General features: G+C 31.1%; 1 protein-coding gene across 4 annotated transcripts; it reads left to right on the top strand.

The window, feature by feature from the left end:
- The first annotated feature begins 493 nt into the window (after positions 1–493).
- LOC106475974 (tetraspanin-9-like) lies at positions 494–13401 on the top strand. 4 transcript variants are annotated; one of them, XM_022379965.1, is made up of 8 exons: positions 494–1042; positions 2960–3049; positions 4424–4615; positions 6204–6254; positions 6737–6811; positions 7566–7670; positions 8211–8363; positions 13025–13401. In XM_022379965.1, exons 2-8 carry the CDS (start codon positions 2987–2989, stop codon positions 13172–13174), a joined length of 789 nt encoding a protein of 262 aa, XP_022235673.1. In that variant the 5' UTR covers positions 494–1042; positions 2960–2986; the 3' UTR covers positions 13175–13401. The 4 variants fall into 4 exon arrangements, with proteins under 4 accessions (XP_022235673.1, XP_022235672.1, XP_022235674.1 ...); XM_022379964.1 differs by having other exon boundaries at positions 495–1047; XM_013936649.2 differs by lacking the exon at positions 6204–6254 and having other exon boundaries at positions 498–1047; positions 13025–13400.
- The last annotated feature ends 305 nt before the right edge of the window (positions 13402–13706 follow it).

The raw sequence follows: 13706 nt of genomic DNA, 5'->3' as shown, positions 1-13706 counted from the left end.
AGTTCTAGAAACTAGAGGGCGCCACACCAGTCACGTGACCTGGATGACGCAACAGCTCATTCTTTTTGCATTTTTTTTTTTCAGGACTGACATCATTTCTTGGCGGTAGGTGGTATGATTAGTGACAGAATGCGTCTTGTGCTGCCATATTACGAGAAGTCAATGGTACATTTCTGTGTACACTACATCTCGTTTTAATTAGAATAAAACTATTTGTTGTCATTTGTAACCACATGCAATTTTACATAAATTCTGCACGCTTTAAAAGTATGCTCCCTTTGCCTACTCTGCCTACCAATTATTGTTGTCATTTATCTTGTATCTGTAGGCCTCAAATGTAATTGGTCGTTTCATAATGAATTAAAGTTGTTTTTTTTTCTTTTTAATTACACATTTTGAATGCTAGAAAAACGAGCAAGTAAATGCGGTGTGAAAATGCGTTTTACGAGAGATAGTAATAGTAGTAGTATTTGTTTAGGAAGTGTGAACAAATATTTACATTATTATGTGACCACGTGTCAAGTAAAATATGACAACTTCACTGTAGTGTTCACGTTTTGTAACTTACACGAAGTTCTATTTCATTTCACGTATTTGTTTTTGAAGCTTCAAAATTATGGTTAGACATTTTATTTGTTTTTTTTTATAAGTCTTATCTCAGAGGAAGAAATATTTTACGAATAGCGGCAAAAAGGCCACGTTTTTCTTTAAAACTTTTCTCGGCAAAACAAAATCTTTATTCGGAAGTTATCGCCCCCTGACCAGAGTTAACGACAAAGAACGCTTACGATCAGAGAAAACCGGTCAAGTGCAGAGTTTTAAACTTAGCATTGTACTTACTGCTAATGCTATGCTGTCGGGGAACTTAATGAATCAAGGCGTTTTGTGTGATGTGGTCTCTTAATTTACCGTCTCACCATTCGCTGTTCAGTGTACTGCACACCACGACTAGAAGACTGTGAGTTAGAGCTTCGGATGCGATCAGTTGGTCTGGTTGCGTGAGCTTCGACGAAGACTACAAGTAATAAACGCTTCAGTAAATGTATGGTATGATTTGTTTTTCTCTTTATTACATAATTTTAATTTATTTTTAGTGTGTTCCATATCTGAGCAGACTTTTGTTACAGTACGAACTTTAATGTTACAACCTGGTGGTGTGTATTTTTCCACCTGTTTGTTTGTTTTAGAGCAAAGTCACAATGGGCTATCAGCTGTGTACACCGTGGGGAATCGAACCACAGATTTTAGGGTTGTAAGTCTGGAAACCTTCTGCTGTCCCACTGGGGACTTTTATACCCGAATTTTGGTTATTTTCTTGTGTACTGTATATTGAATAGTACGTGTAAAGTTTTAAATTTCATGCTAATAACTAATTTTTATACATGTACATAAATACCTTTTTTTGTGCTCAGGTAATATGATTTGTAATAAACTTTATTCCTAGTTCATGGGTGAAATATTTTTATTGAGATAAGACCGTGAATTATTTTTCTTTAAGGTATTTATTGACTTTTACTAACTTGTTGATTCGTTTGTAGCTAAAGATTTACATTCGATATAAAATGAAGACTTTTACTAACTTGTTGATTCGTTTGTAGCTAGAGACTGATACTCGATATAAAATGAAGAATTTTACTAACTTGTTGATTCGTTTGTAGCTAGAGACTGACACTCGATATAAAACGAAGACTTTACTAACTTGTTGATTCGTTTGTAGCTAGAGATTGACACTCGATATAAAATGAAGACTTTACTAACTTGTTGATTCGTTTGTAGCAGCTAGAGACTGACACTCGATATAAAATGAAGACTTTTACTAACTTGTTAATTCGTTTATAGCTAGAGATTGACACTAGTTGTAAGAATGAGATGATCTTTAGACTGGACTGTAAATTTGATAATGATAAATTCAGTATTTATTCCTGAATGTGTTATGGTTAGTGGTAAAACAATAATACTTCTAAAATGCTATAGTGAAGTAAAATAGCTCATGAATAATTCAGTATTTTTCTTCTAAATTTATATAAGATCACTATGCTATCCTGTTTAAGCTGTGTTGTACAACTGCTTATTGAAATAAATGAGTGCTTTGAGTACTATAAAAAAAAAGCCTAAATGAGCCAAAGTTTTTCCTTTTTTGCAAAGTGCTTTTTATTTTATTTATTTATTATGTACATTTACCTTTTTTTTTAAATTTCAATTTATTTGTTTTGTTATTTCATCCCTTACTCATTTCAGGTAAGTTATTAATCTTCAAATGTAAAATCTTTGTTGTTTTTTTCAAGTTTATCAGTTCTTATAAGTACCTTTTTTTTCATCACAATGCTGATATTTTGTACAAAGATATACCACAATAAGTTACAGTTTTCTTGAGCAGAAACATGAAATTGAGCAACATGAAGTTCAGAAACACTTGTGTTATTTACAAACATAAATTAAATTTATCTTTTTTTTTTTTTAATGGGGTAGCCTAGTGGTCAGTGTGCAAGACTGTGAATCAAAGGCTTGAACCTTGTTACTGCCAAAATAAAATTGTGCTCTGCAATTTGGGGCTGTTGGTGCATTATAGGAAAGATGATTAATTCTCTCTATTTGGTCTGACAAGTATACCATAGTTGTCAATGTTGATTATGATTTTTGTAGTGTCTCACTTCAAAATTTGGGATGGCTACCAGAAATAGCCCACAGTTACCTGTGCTTGAAATTCAACAAACATATAATGTTTAAATAATATAAATGTTAGGACAAGTAAACATTAGTTGAATTGAATAATGTCATGGAGTGTTCAAGCTTAATGGAATTCTACCAAGTTATGCATTTTAAAATACTACCTTAAAATGTATTTATCAATCAAAAGTTTAGAATAAATGAATGTATAAGACTGGAGATTGTTTTGTTTTGTTTAACAAAAAGTTTTAATTTCCTTAATTTCTGTTTTTTTGTTTTGATTTTTTTTTAGTTTCAATGACTTTATAAAAGTTGAGAAATGGGAAGATCAGGCTATACGTGTGTTCGTCGTACACTTTGTTGGCTCAATCTGTTTTTTTGGGTGAGTTTTAGCATTTTGTAAAGGCTCCAGTATTTCCTTTGTGCATCTTCAAGAAGGGGATTCACTATAGTAAACATCAGCAGTATTAATATGATATATCTTTATGTTTATTTCATAACAGCATACTTGTTTGTACATTATTTATTTATTGTACATTAGTGAACAATTAACTAATTTTGTTCCAAACTATTTTCACTACTACTAAGTTTTATTAGTTTTTACAAGATTGATGGCCAATGTTGGATTGTTGCTTTTTGTATATAGCATAATAATCAACCCCAGTTTCTTTCATTTTAAAATAGAGAATGTTACCTGGGCAACAGTAGATAACATAATGAATCACATTTTCTATTTGAAGACGTAAGAGTGTGATATATTGCTAGGCAATACACAAGTAACAATCCTATTAAGTATCTAGATACTGTAATTTTAATTTTATAAAACATTGACAGCTTTTCTGATAATTTTTGTCTGCTGCTGCTGTGAAATGTCTTATGATATTCTCTCTTGAACAAAGATGCACTAATCAGGAGGTGGTTTTTTTCTTTAGGTGGGTCTGCTTGTATTGCACTGTAAACTGAAGAGTATGACCTTGTGTTTCAGGAAATTTTCTTTTCTTAGATATGGATAAATATCTGTAAACCTTTTCAGTAGTATGCTAGCTTAAATGTACAGTAGAGGTACATGTAAATACATCTTTAATGAAAGTTTTGTATCAGCTCAAATAGCATACAAGTATTTATTATGGATAGCAAAAGTACTTCAGTTATTAAATATGTTAGCATAAAATACCTGCATACTGCTGCAGGGTTCAAAGGCCTCCCTCATGATTTGAATAGGCCCCAATGTACCAGTCAGGCTTGTCTATTATATCCAATTACTTCTTTAGCTACATCAAGGGGGAGAGGGGGGATCCACACCATGGAAAACCCTATTAGGACACCTGCCCATGGTACCTGAACACGTTTGCCACATTTGGTATTGCTAGATTTTGAATGAGGGTATCAACACAATTTCAAACTTGAGAACCTCTGACCCACCCTGTTAACTCCAAGACTGTGAGAGGAGTTTGTGAACAAACAAATTCACAAATGTGCAACATAAATTAATATGGGATGAATATGACAAAAAATGTGTGAAAATACCAATAATTTACTATGATGAAAAATAATTAGTACATACAAACCTATTTTACTGTTACATTTGAGGTGTTGGATTCATCTTACAGAAAAGTTTCAGTAAAATATATTTATTGTTAGTGTTTGATTATCATACTGATTTCTAAAAAACAAGAGAAAGAGAAAAAATTCTAATCTTGGAATTTTTAATTTCAATCTTTAAAAGTAAAAAAAAGAATTAACACAATGACTTTAGATTATAGGGTGTGGCATACTGGGAGTTGGAGTCTGGCTTCATTTAGCATATGGAGGGTTTGCAAAACTGTTACCAACTTATCGCGTACTAAGTGCTGATAGCCTATGTATGGCTGCTGGAGTCCTTATATTCCTTGTTGGATTTCTTGGCTGTTGTGGATCTTGGTTTGAAACTAAATGCCTTCTCGTGGTCGTGAGTATTTCAGTTTTTCAATTAGGATATTTTTGCAGTGTTTATGATATTTTAATGTTATTATACGACTGATACATATTGGAGGGGAAGACAACATTAGTAACAACTGTAAGCATCTATTGTTTGTTTGTTTTAGTAATTTTCTTGTACATTTTCAATAGAGTATTATATCATTTCCACCATTAATATGCTTCAAAATAAATAAATATTTTTATCAAAGGTTTGAATGTTGTTAGAAAAAAACATGTACTTAAATTACCTTGTATGTAAATTTAAGAAACACTATCTAAATACATCCTGAGAGAATCGCACCATGTTAACAACAGTAAAGTACTTTGTGATTTTTTTAATCTTAAATATGCCTTGTTTCAGTTAATGTACCATAGCATTTCTGTAATATATTCACACAAAAAATTATCCTTAGCCCTACATATACCACTTTGGATGCATTTACACCCTATTCCTCTACACTTCAGATGTATATTACTCAACCAGAGTATTTGTGACACACGTTACCTTCCTCATTATTTTGACCCTTTGCATCCACAAATCTGTTTCATTCCAACCCCATGTTTTGCATTACTAAACAATTTTATTCTTGATTATACTTACTTACACCACCTGGGATGAATTTGCACCACACCTCATTTTATATTTATCAAGTAACCTTTTTTTTTGAGGTATTGAGGGGCTCTTCATTGTTAGTTCCCTAAGTGTATACTGTCAGATCAACACACTACTATTGTTTTTAGGCTGTGGTGCAAATACATCCCAGGTGATATAAGTAAGATGGAAACTGATGTATAAGGAGGGTTAATTGAAAAACATTTAAAATACATTTTTAATGAACTTCAATCTATGAAAATGATTATCTCATTAAACAAAATTATTAATTTTTTTTCTGTTACTTGATTATGCAATACAAAATTAATAATTCTTTATAAAAATAGGCTCATTATTCTAAAGCAAAGTTTGAAATAATAGCTTTGTGAATTTCTTAGAGTTGAATTGACAGCAATTAAACTTTTTTCTAGATACTTAAAACAATCTCGTCATACTGTTTTAGAAATTTTAATATATATATATATATAAAATAAAAAACAATTTTTTTTCTACAAAAAAAATGAAAACTGATTTGATGGTTAAGTGGTGAAAATAGTCTAGTGCGGTACAAAAGATGACAAAAAAGTGATATTTGAAGGTATATCCATTTGCTCATTTTGTTGTAAAATATTTCAGCACAGAATAGTAGTTTATGCTCTAAAAATTAAAAAGACAATAAAAAAAACTATGGAATATTCAAAGTACTGTTCTCTCCCACAAATTTAGAATTTTCTGTTTCTTAAATATTGGAATAACAAGTTTTTGTCAGAAATGAAAGTTTTACTTGTACATGTGTTTGTTGATTAATAATCACCATGACAAATATTTAAATGAAGTCAGGTGTGCTTCAAGTTAAATATAAATTTAGAAGATATCGTTTTAGTTATAGTTCTTTGCAAATTCATAATGTTTGAAAAATTGATATTAAAATATTGAATAAGAAGTACTTATAGAAATAGAAGTTAACCCTGCATTAGTCTTGCAGGGTCTTCACGGACCCCAAATATTGTGTAAACATCGGTGGCGACAGATGGAAGTATGTACATGTTTGCTGTTCTCAGTAACTTCAGTGTTTGGCTAGTTTGTGTTAAATTGTTACATTTAGTTTAGGTGGTAAAAAAGAAATAAGTTATCTTATTCAATGTTCATTTATTGATTAATAAAAGAAAATACTTTGTGTGTTACTGGTTCTTTTTTCCAAAATAATAGTTTATTATTATTTGAATATTTTTAATTAATTTTTTATGATGGGATCCGATCGGACCCCAGAAGAGTGACTGTGGAAAGTTTTTACAGAAGACTAACGCAAGGTTAAGAAGTTATTTATTTAACAATTTAATCATAATGGTTTATAATACTTGCAATGTGTTTTATAATTGTTTCGAATAGTAGTGACATCTTTTTTATTCTTTTTTTAAATTAACAAATAAAGTGTGACAAAATATTACATGAAAATTAAATAATTATAAATTATTTTATCATAATAGATAATTTCTTATTTCTTGTCTTTATTTACAGTATTTCATCATTGTGGTGTTAGTTTTCCTCCTTGAGTTCACAGCTGGCACTTTAGGGTTTGCTTATAGGAAGCATGTAAGTTATGAAATTATCATTGGTTTCTTTTTTTTTAATTCATTTTATTTACATGCAATATTCATTTGTTGATGTATTAACACAAGTCATCCCTGAAGAAGGAAGTCTACGTTGGTTTGTAAATATCACATTTTTGGCTGTATATGATTTTGTTTTAGTATAATGAATACTTTTTTTATATTGATAACTTTCTTTCATCATTTTCCTTGGGGGTGACCTAGTGGTTACTTGAGTGAGGAAGCACATTATGCTAATATAATAATTTGTAGGAAAACAATCTATAAGCATAAGGAAGAGTTTTATTGATGGTGGAACATACTACATGTTTCAACAGAACATTGGTCTGTCCTCTTCAGGTATGATCTGTACTAAGTAATTGCAGTTATTACTTAGTACTGATCATATCTGAAGAAGATAGACCAATGTTCTGTTGAAACATGTAGTATGTTCCACCATCAATAAAACTCTTCCTTAAGCCTAGTGGCCAGCATTCGTAGATTGTGAACCTGAGGGTCCATGGTTTATGTCCTGTTGCAACAGAAACATTTTCTGTTCTTTGGGTCTGTGGGTGCATTACAAAAATGAAGGTCAACCTAGTATCCAATTGGAGTGACCCAACAGTTGGTGGTGGATGCTGTTGACTAGCCTTTCCCTCTAGTTTATCATTTGAAAATTAGGAACAGTTAGCACAGATAGTTCTTGTATGGCTTTGTGTGAATATTTAAAATAAACTTTTATCACTTTCTTTATGTAGATTAGAGAGACACTACAAGAGGAACTTAAAGTAGGCATAAAAGACAAATACACCATTAATAATGATGCTGGACTGAAGAATACATGGGACCAAATTCAGTTAAAGGTATATCAGTTCCATCTGGATAAAAATTTGTATAATAGTCATGTTAATATGCAGACATACATTTTTATTCTCCAGTATTCCAGTTAGGAGGGAAGAAGGAAACTTTGATCAGTTCCTCCTGTGTTCTTCTTTAGTTAATTTCTTTCTTTGATGTCAAATGATTATATTTCTTAATTCTGAGATAATACAGTAATCATTATAATAAGCTGATTGAAATTTATATTGCCTTATGCAGAATTTCAAGTAGCTTTTGGCTGTTATAAAATTTAGTAATTAGCTGTTTCCTGTAAGAATATTATAAAGTACTTATGTCAGCTAAACTAAATAATCGTTACATACCTAAAAAAGTTTATTTGAGAAATTGTGAAATCAGAAAAAATTATTTTATGCCTTTTACTTTTGTGAAAAACTTGATAAGCACATATAGAAACATAAATGAATATTAATTTGCATATATTATATTCTATAATATTAAATGTTGGGTGTAAATTGTGCTCTAAGACTTTTGTGAATATTAGAGTTTAATGTTGAAATTTACAGTTTGACTGCTGTGGGGTGAAGGAGTACACAGACTGGCACAAGATTGCAGCTTGGCCTGAGAAGGAATGGGTTCCTCAGTCTTGTTGCTTAGCAGAATTCAGAAAAAATTCTACTTGTGGTAAAACCCGTGATATCTACATGTGGCATCAACAGGTAGGCTTGGTTGAAAGAAAAATATTAACACCCCAGGTATAGCTTCTGTTTATATAAACAGTGTGATCTTGTTTAAAACAAAAAAATGAAAATGAATCCAAATAGTACACTCAGTACATATTAGTTAAATGTAGTCTACTTTTTGGAATGTAGTATATTGATTTTTACATTGATAGCGTGTATCTCTTCTTACTCCCAGAATTCATGCTGTTAATTAAGCTTCATTCTGTTCCTCCTAATATTTGTGTTCTACTCTCATGAAGCCAAGTTCTCTTCTAGGTTTCCAGAAGCTTCTTGTTATAACTTTTATATATTGAGGTTTGTTAGAGAAGTGTGTGAAAATATTACCATCCTATATACGTTCTTAATAACTTCAAAGATTTCTTTCCTACCTTAGTTTGTTTATTATTTGTTCACGACTCGCATGACATCAGATCTTTGATCTTATTACTATTTGTGTCAAGCCTCAATTTAGCCATGTATTGCTACATCAAGTCATTATTCATTTGTGGTATATGTGGCTGCTATAGCTCAGAACTGTGAATTCTTGTATTATTCACAAGTATGAAAATTTTCTGTTGATCATTGGAGTTCCAAATTTTTTTTTTCACTATCTCTGAGGGGGGGGTGTCATGATCAAGTGTCGATGGAATGAACTTTAATTGTATTTCCCATGTGAAAATATCTTACTGCTAAAATTTTACAAGTATTGTGAACACTTACATTTTCTAAACAATAGTAGGAAAATATGCTTTCGAGGTGACAAGTGAAGAAACATTATGGTGAAATTTATCGAAATATACCATAAGGCTTGAGTCAGAAATTGACACGGGTGTAAAAAAGTGTTTATGATGGGCCTGACTAAAAAAAGAATTGCAGAACTTTCTATAGTTATTGGAAACTGGAAATATATTATTTTTTTATTTCAAGGCATTTTTTTCCTGATTTATTGAAATCATGGGAGTTTTGCCCCCAGGCTACATTCTCAAGCCTGTATTAACCTGTTTTATAAGTGGCAAAAAACAAGAGGAAGTATTTTCCCCACATTCTAAAATCTGAATATAAATTGCTCGCAAGAATTTTTCCAAATTACAACCTCAGTCGATGATTTTATCCACTAGAAAATGTATTAACGCTTTTCACAGAGAAGCTTATGTTTTTGTATGTTTCCGCAACATTCTCATTTTGCTAACTGTTGAGAGTTGGAATAACAGGTAAGGTACAGTATTTGCCAAATCATTTTCTAGATTGCCTTTAGCTGAGCCATAAGATTTCTTTGTAAAACTTCCTGAGACCATAGCTGTTAACCTTGTGAAGTTATAGCTTGTAATGGAGGACTTTGACGTGTCAACCTTAATAGTCAAAAAGTACTCTTCTCGCATGGCATTATATATTACTATCCATGTTAAGAAACACATTTGGTATACTTTATAAATTATCTTTGCATTGACATTCAAAAGTTTATTACAACTAAAACTATTAGGGATAGTAGATAAATAATTGTTTTACTCACAACAAGCAAAAAAATTATAAATTTTTCTTATTAGTAAACAGTATCTTTTAGCTGTTATAGATACTGTAATAAAAGCTGTGAGCAGAAGGTTGGATAGCATAGTTATATACATTTATAGGCCAGCTTTTTTATCCATTTAGATGCTGTTGTTTTCTGGTTAGTTAACTTTATCCATAAGGATTGTCGTTGTCTATGTCTAAGGAGTTTCTTGCTTCATGCATGAAACTCCTGTGGTCTTCAGAATATGATTGAATTGTACAGAACTTGAGAATTTTCCCCTCTCTGTCAGAATTCTCTCCTCTGACAAGAAACAAAATTGGTAGAACTTTGTTTTTTTAAATACTGATAGTATTTCAGGTAGGAAGGACTAAATACTCATTTAGTTTTGTATATTTCTGTATTTTGCATATTTTTTTCTGACTGATTACAAGTGAGAATCTGTAGTGTGTTCTTTCTATATAAAATCTGGTTAATAAGTTAGATCACAGGATCACATTCAAAAGTTGTAATGGTTTTTTCACTTGTGACTCAAAACTTGAGTGCTTTTGAATAGTTCACAATTCTTTTTCAGGAGAATAAAGGGCAAAATTGTTCTTCTGAAGAATTATACTGAACTATTCAAAAGTGCTCGAATTTTGAGTCTTATTTGAAAACCTTTCTATGTAAAGCATATTGATACCCTTCTTAGGTCACTAAGGTAACAAAAAAACTTTCTCTGATAATACAAAAAGTGCAACTGTTCCAGAGTAATTTGACGATGCTGGTTCTAAAAATTATGTTGAAAGTTACTGATTGCCTCTAGTTTTTGAGTTATGATAGATGTATTCAAAATATTCTTATATATTGTGAAAATAACTTTTTCTTTAATAACCTTATTTATTCATTGAAAATTGCATTTAATAATGTATAATCTGCATGCTTTGATATGTTTCTTTCATGTTCACAGCATGAGCAACAGGAATTAATGGTTTAATGTTCCCATTGTGCAAAAGTACAGATTTCAGACTAAGTTTAGATGATTCGATAAAAAGTCTCCATTCTTGAAGATGATGTTCAGTACCCAATTATTCCATTACTACATCAACGTTTGTACAGAAACACAAATTATCTTGCATGCTATAGTGAGAAGCAAGATTTTGATGGTGACTTCAGTAAATTGAAACTCTTGTTCCTGGAGCTAATAAATTCCATTGCTATAAATGAGAACCAAGGAGTTCCCAATGTTGCTTTGATAGAGACAAGTAACAAATCAAATCATTTAGCTCTTCTTGATGAGGCAGTTTATGTTGAGTTGCCACAGAAATAGAAGTACCAGATGAAGAGTATGAAGATAATTCATTGTTGCCTTTGCAGAATAACTCTTCTGTTTCCCAATTTGCTGGTGGATGTAGCACTGGAAAACCATCCCCATGAGGTACTGGTTTCATTGCAGATGCAATATCTGGATATTTAATGTATTATTTAGTTTTGCCTGAATATTAAGAAACAGTCATGCAAAAATAACAGTCAGTTAGATGATCTTTGGACTCATGCCATATCATGGGAACTACAAATGGCATACTTGCTCACTTCATATTCAGCCACTGTGTGAAGCCAGATGTGCAAACTGTACAACACTCATGTGGAGCCCAATGTTTTTCTTGCTCACCAATTTTACACCCAAAATAGTGGTAGAAAGCTATCTTTACCTTGTGTGTGATGTTTTCCTTTGTGAAACTGTAATATATATATTTTTTCACAAATATAGCAGAAACTGTTTGGGTGATTTTTACACTTTTGGCCATTACTGGAACTGGAGGCAGCCAGAATTTCAAATAATTTTCTAAAAATTATAAAATAATTTATGTTTACAGATTTAGAATTAAAAAAAACATTTTAAAAACAAATATTTGCAGAATCTGATTATATTGTAAGGATTGATGTGAAGAAGAAGATCTGACTTTGTTTTGACTGTGCCTGAAGCAAGGCAAATTGACCAACTGAGTGAGTGAGAGACACCTCACTCCAACCCTTTTATGATCAGTTGAGGGACTTCTCAAATGTTCTAGTAAACTGAGCACATGAGGGTTTCATGACACCTAAGGTTAGCATGGGAATGAAGCAATAGTGGCTCAATTTCACTACAATTATATCAAGAACAAATAGCTTATATGAACAATATATTTGGAATTTTACACCAATACAATACAGTCAGTGTTTAAAGTTATCAAAAATGTATGCCTTTTTTCCATTAAACTGTCCAAGTAAACTTAATTTCACAACATAAATCTATAGTACTGAGTTGGTTGCATGGTATTTCACATAGTGCTGATAAAATATTGAGATATTAATATAACTCAAAGTCTAGAGGCAATGGACAAATTCCGATTACATTTTTGAATTCAACACCATCAAATAACCCTGAATCTATTGAGTTTTCTCCAATAGCAAATTTTTTGTTGTCCAGTGTAATCTGCAAATTCTTCCTTCTCTAAGTAAACAGAATCTATGTGTAATTTTTCAAAATAGGTTCTCACAATATTTGTGAAATTTTGCCCATTTCTAATGTTAATAGATACAAAATTCTAGTTTCTTGTTACGTACTGATTAATTGATGTGCTCTTCTTTCATGTTGGGTATCTCTTTCATTTTTCTGATTGAATGGTGTTTCATTACTTTTAATTTTCTTTCTAACATAAAACTGAACTTTTATCAAGTTAAACAGAAGCGACTTCTTAAATTTTCAGATATAATTATGAAATGATTAAAACAAGTAGCACACTGCATCAAACCAAATGTAGAAAACCCACAGAAATGCAGACAAAACATTATCAGTTACAAACACTGCAAATCTCTTAGAACATGCAAGTACTTAGTTGGCCTGCTGGATAAAAAGAAGTTGAACTATGAAACAGCTTAAATATTTTTAATTATTCAATGTACAATCTAAAAGTAATTATCTAGAATAAGAAAAAAAGAAACTTTAATCTAAACATCAAAAACTGTTTATTCTAATTATGTTTTTCTGCTATGTTGACTTTTGGATGCTCATCTATGAAGAATAACAGATGTTTTAATCCAAAACTGAAATGTGAAATATTAGATAAATACTAATAACTTGCATCTTCTGAAAGAATCCAGTCTGATAACTTGTTTTTCTGAAATGCAGGGCTGCTATATGAAAATCCATATGTGGCTGATGGAGCGTTTGTACATCATGGGTATCATCTGTATGGCATTTGCTTTTATCCAGCTGTTTGGTCTTATCTCTGCCATGTTACTGATATGTACAGTAGAAGATAAAAGAAAGTCGAGGTGACATAGTTATACCATTGAGATATTGTCCTTATTGGTGTGGCAGTCTAGTAGAATCTATAAACTAATTTGACTTGCATCTTATCTAAATTAAGTGGGGATTGTAGTTGCTGTGATTAAACATCTTATGGCAGTCTTCCTAGGGAAGTGTTTGTTTACAAGTTACTGCATTGTTAATTGCCAAAAAAATGGCATGTGGATATATATATATATATATATATATATATATATCTCTGTATGTAGTGTGTTTTCCAATATTGTTTTAAAAACATGTACTTTAATCTAGAATACATTTGTAATTGTTTGTTATAAGTGTTTTAATATATGTATTAAGGTAAAACATTTACATGGGAATTTTTAACATCAGAAAAATATTGGATGTTAAAATTATATTTATGTAAAAACTTAAAATATTTAAGTTTAACTGAAATCCTTCTATTTGGTACTGCTGGCAGTCTTCTTTGATTTATGAATTTTTGCATGAAGATCTAACTTTATGATGATTTCAGTTTTGAGGTAGAAAAAGTTTTGTTTAA

The sequence above is a fragment of the Limulus polyphemus genome, unplaced genomic scaffold, assembly GCF_000517525.1.
Source record: "Limulus polyphemus unplaced genomic scaffold, Limulus_polyphemus-2.1.2 Scaffold9543, whole genome shotgun sequence".
Lineage (NCBI taxonomy): Eukaryota > Metazoa > Arthropoda > Merostomata > Xiphosura > Limulidae > Limulus > Limulus polyphemus.
Note: the sequence above shows the minus strand (reverse complement) of the source record. Positions and strands in the feature narration are given on the sequence as shown.

What these genes read in the sequence shown, in the direction of transcription:
- LOC106475974 (XM_022379965.1), top strand. Translation starts at nt 2,987, where the DNA reads ATGGGAAGATCAGGCTATACGTGTGTTCGTCGTACACTTTGTTGGCTC. An exon ending in GGGACCAAATTCAGTTAAAG is followed by an intron (nt 7,671 to 8,210) that starts GTATATCAGTTC and finishes TGAAATTTACAG; the next exon opens with TTTGACTGCTGTGGGGTGAA. An exon ending in TCTACATGTGGCATCAACAG is followed by an intron (nt 8,364 to 13,024) that starts GTAGGCTTGGTT and finishes TCTGAAATGCAG; the next exon opens with GGCTGCTATATGAAAATCCA.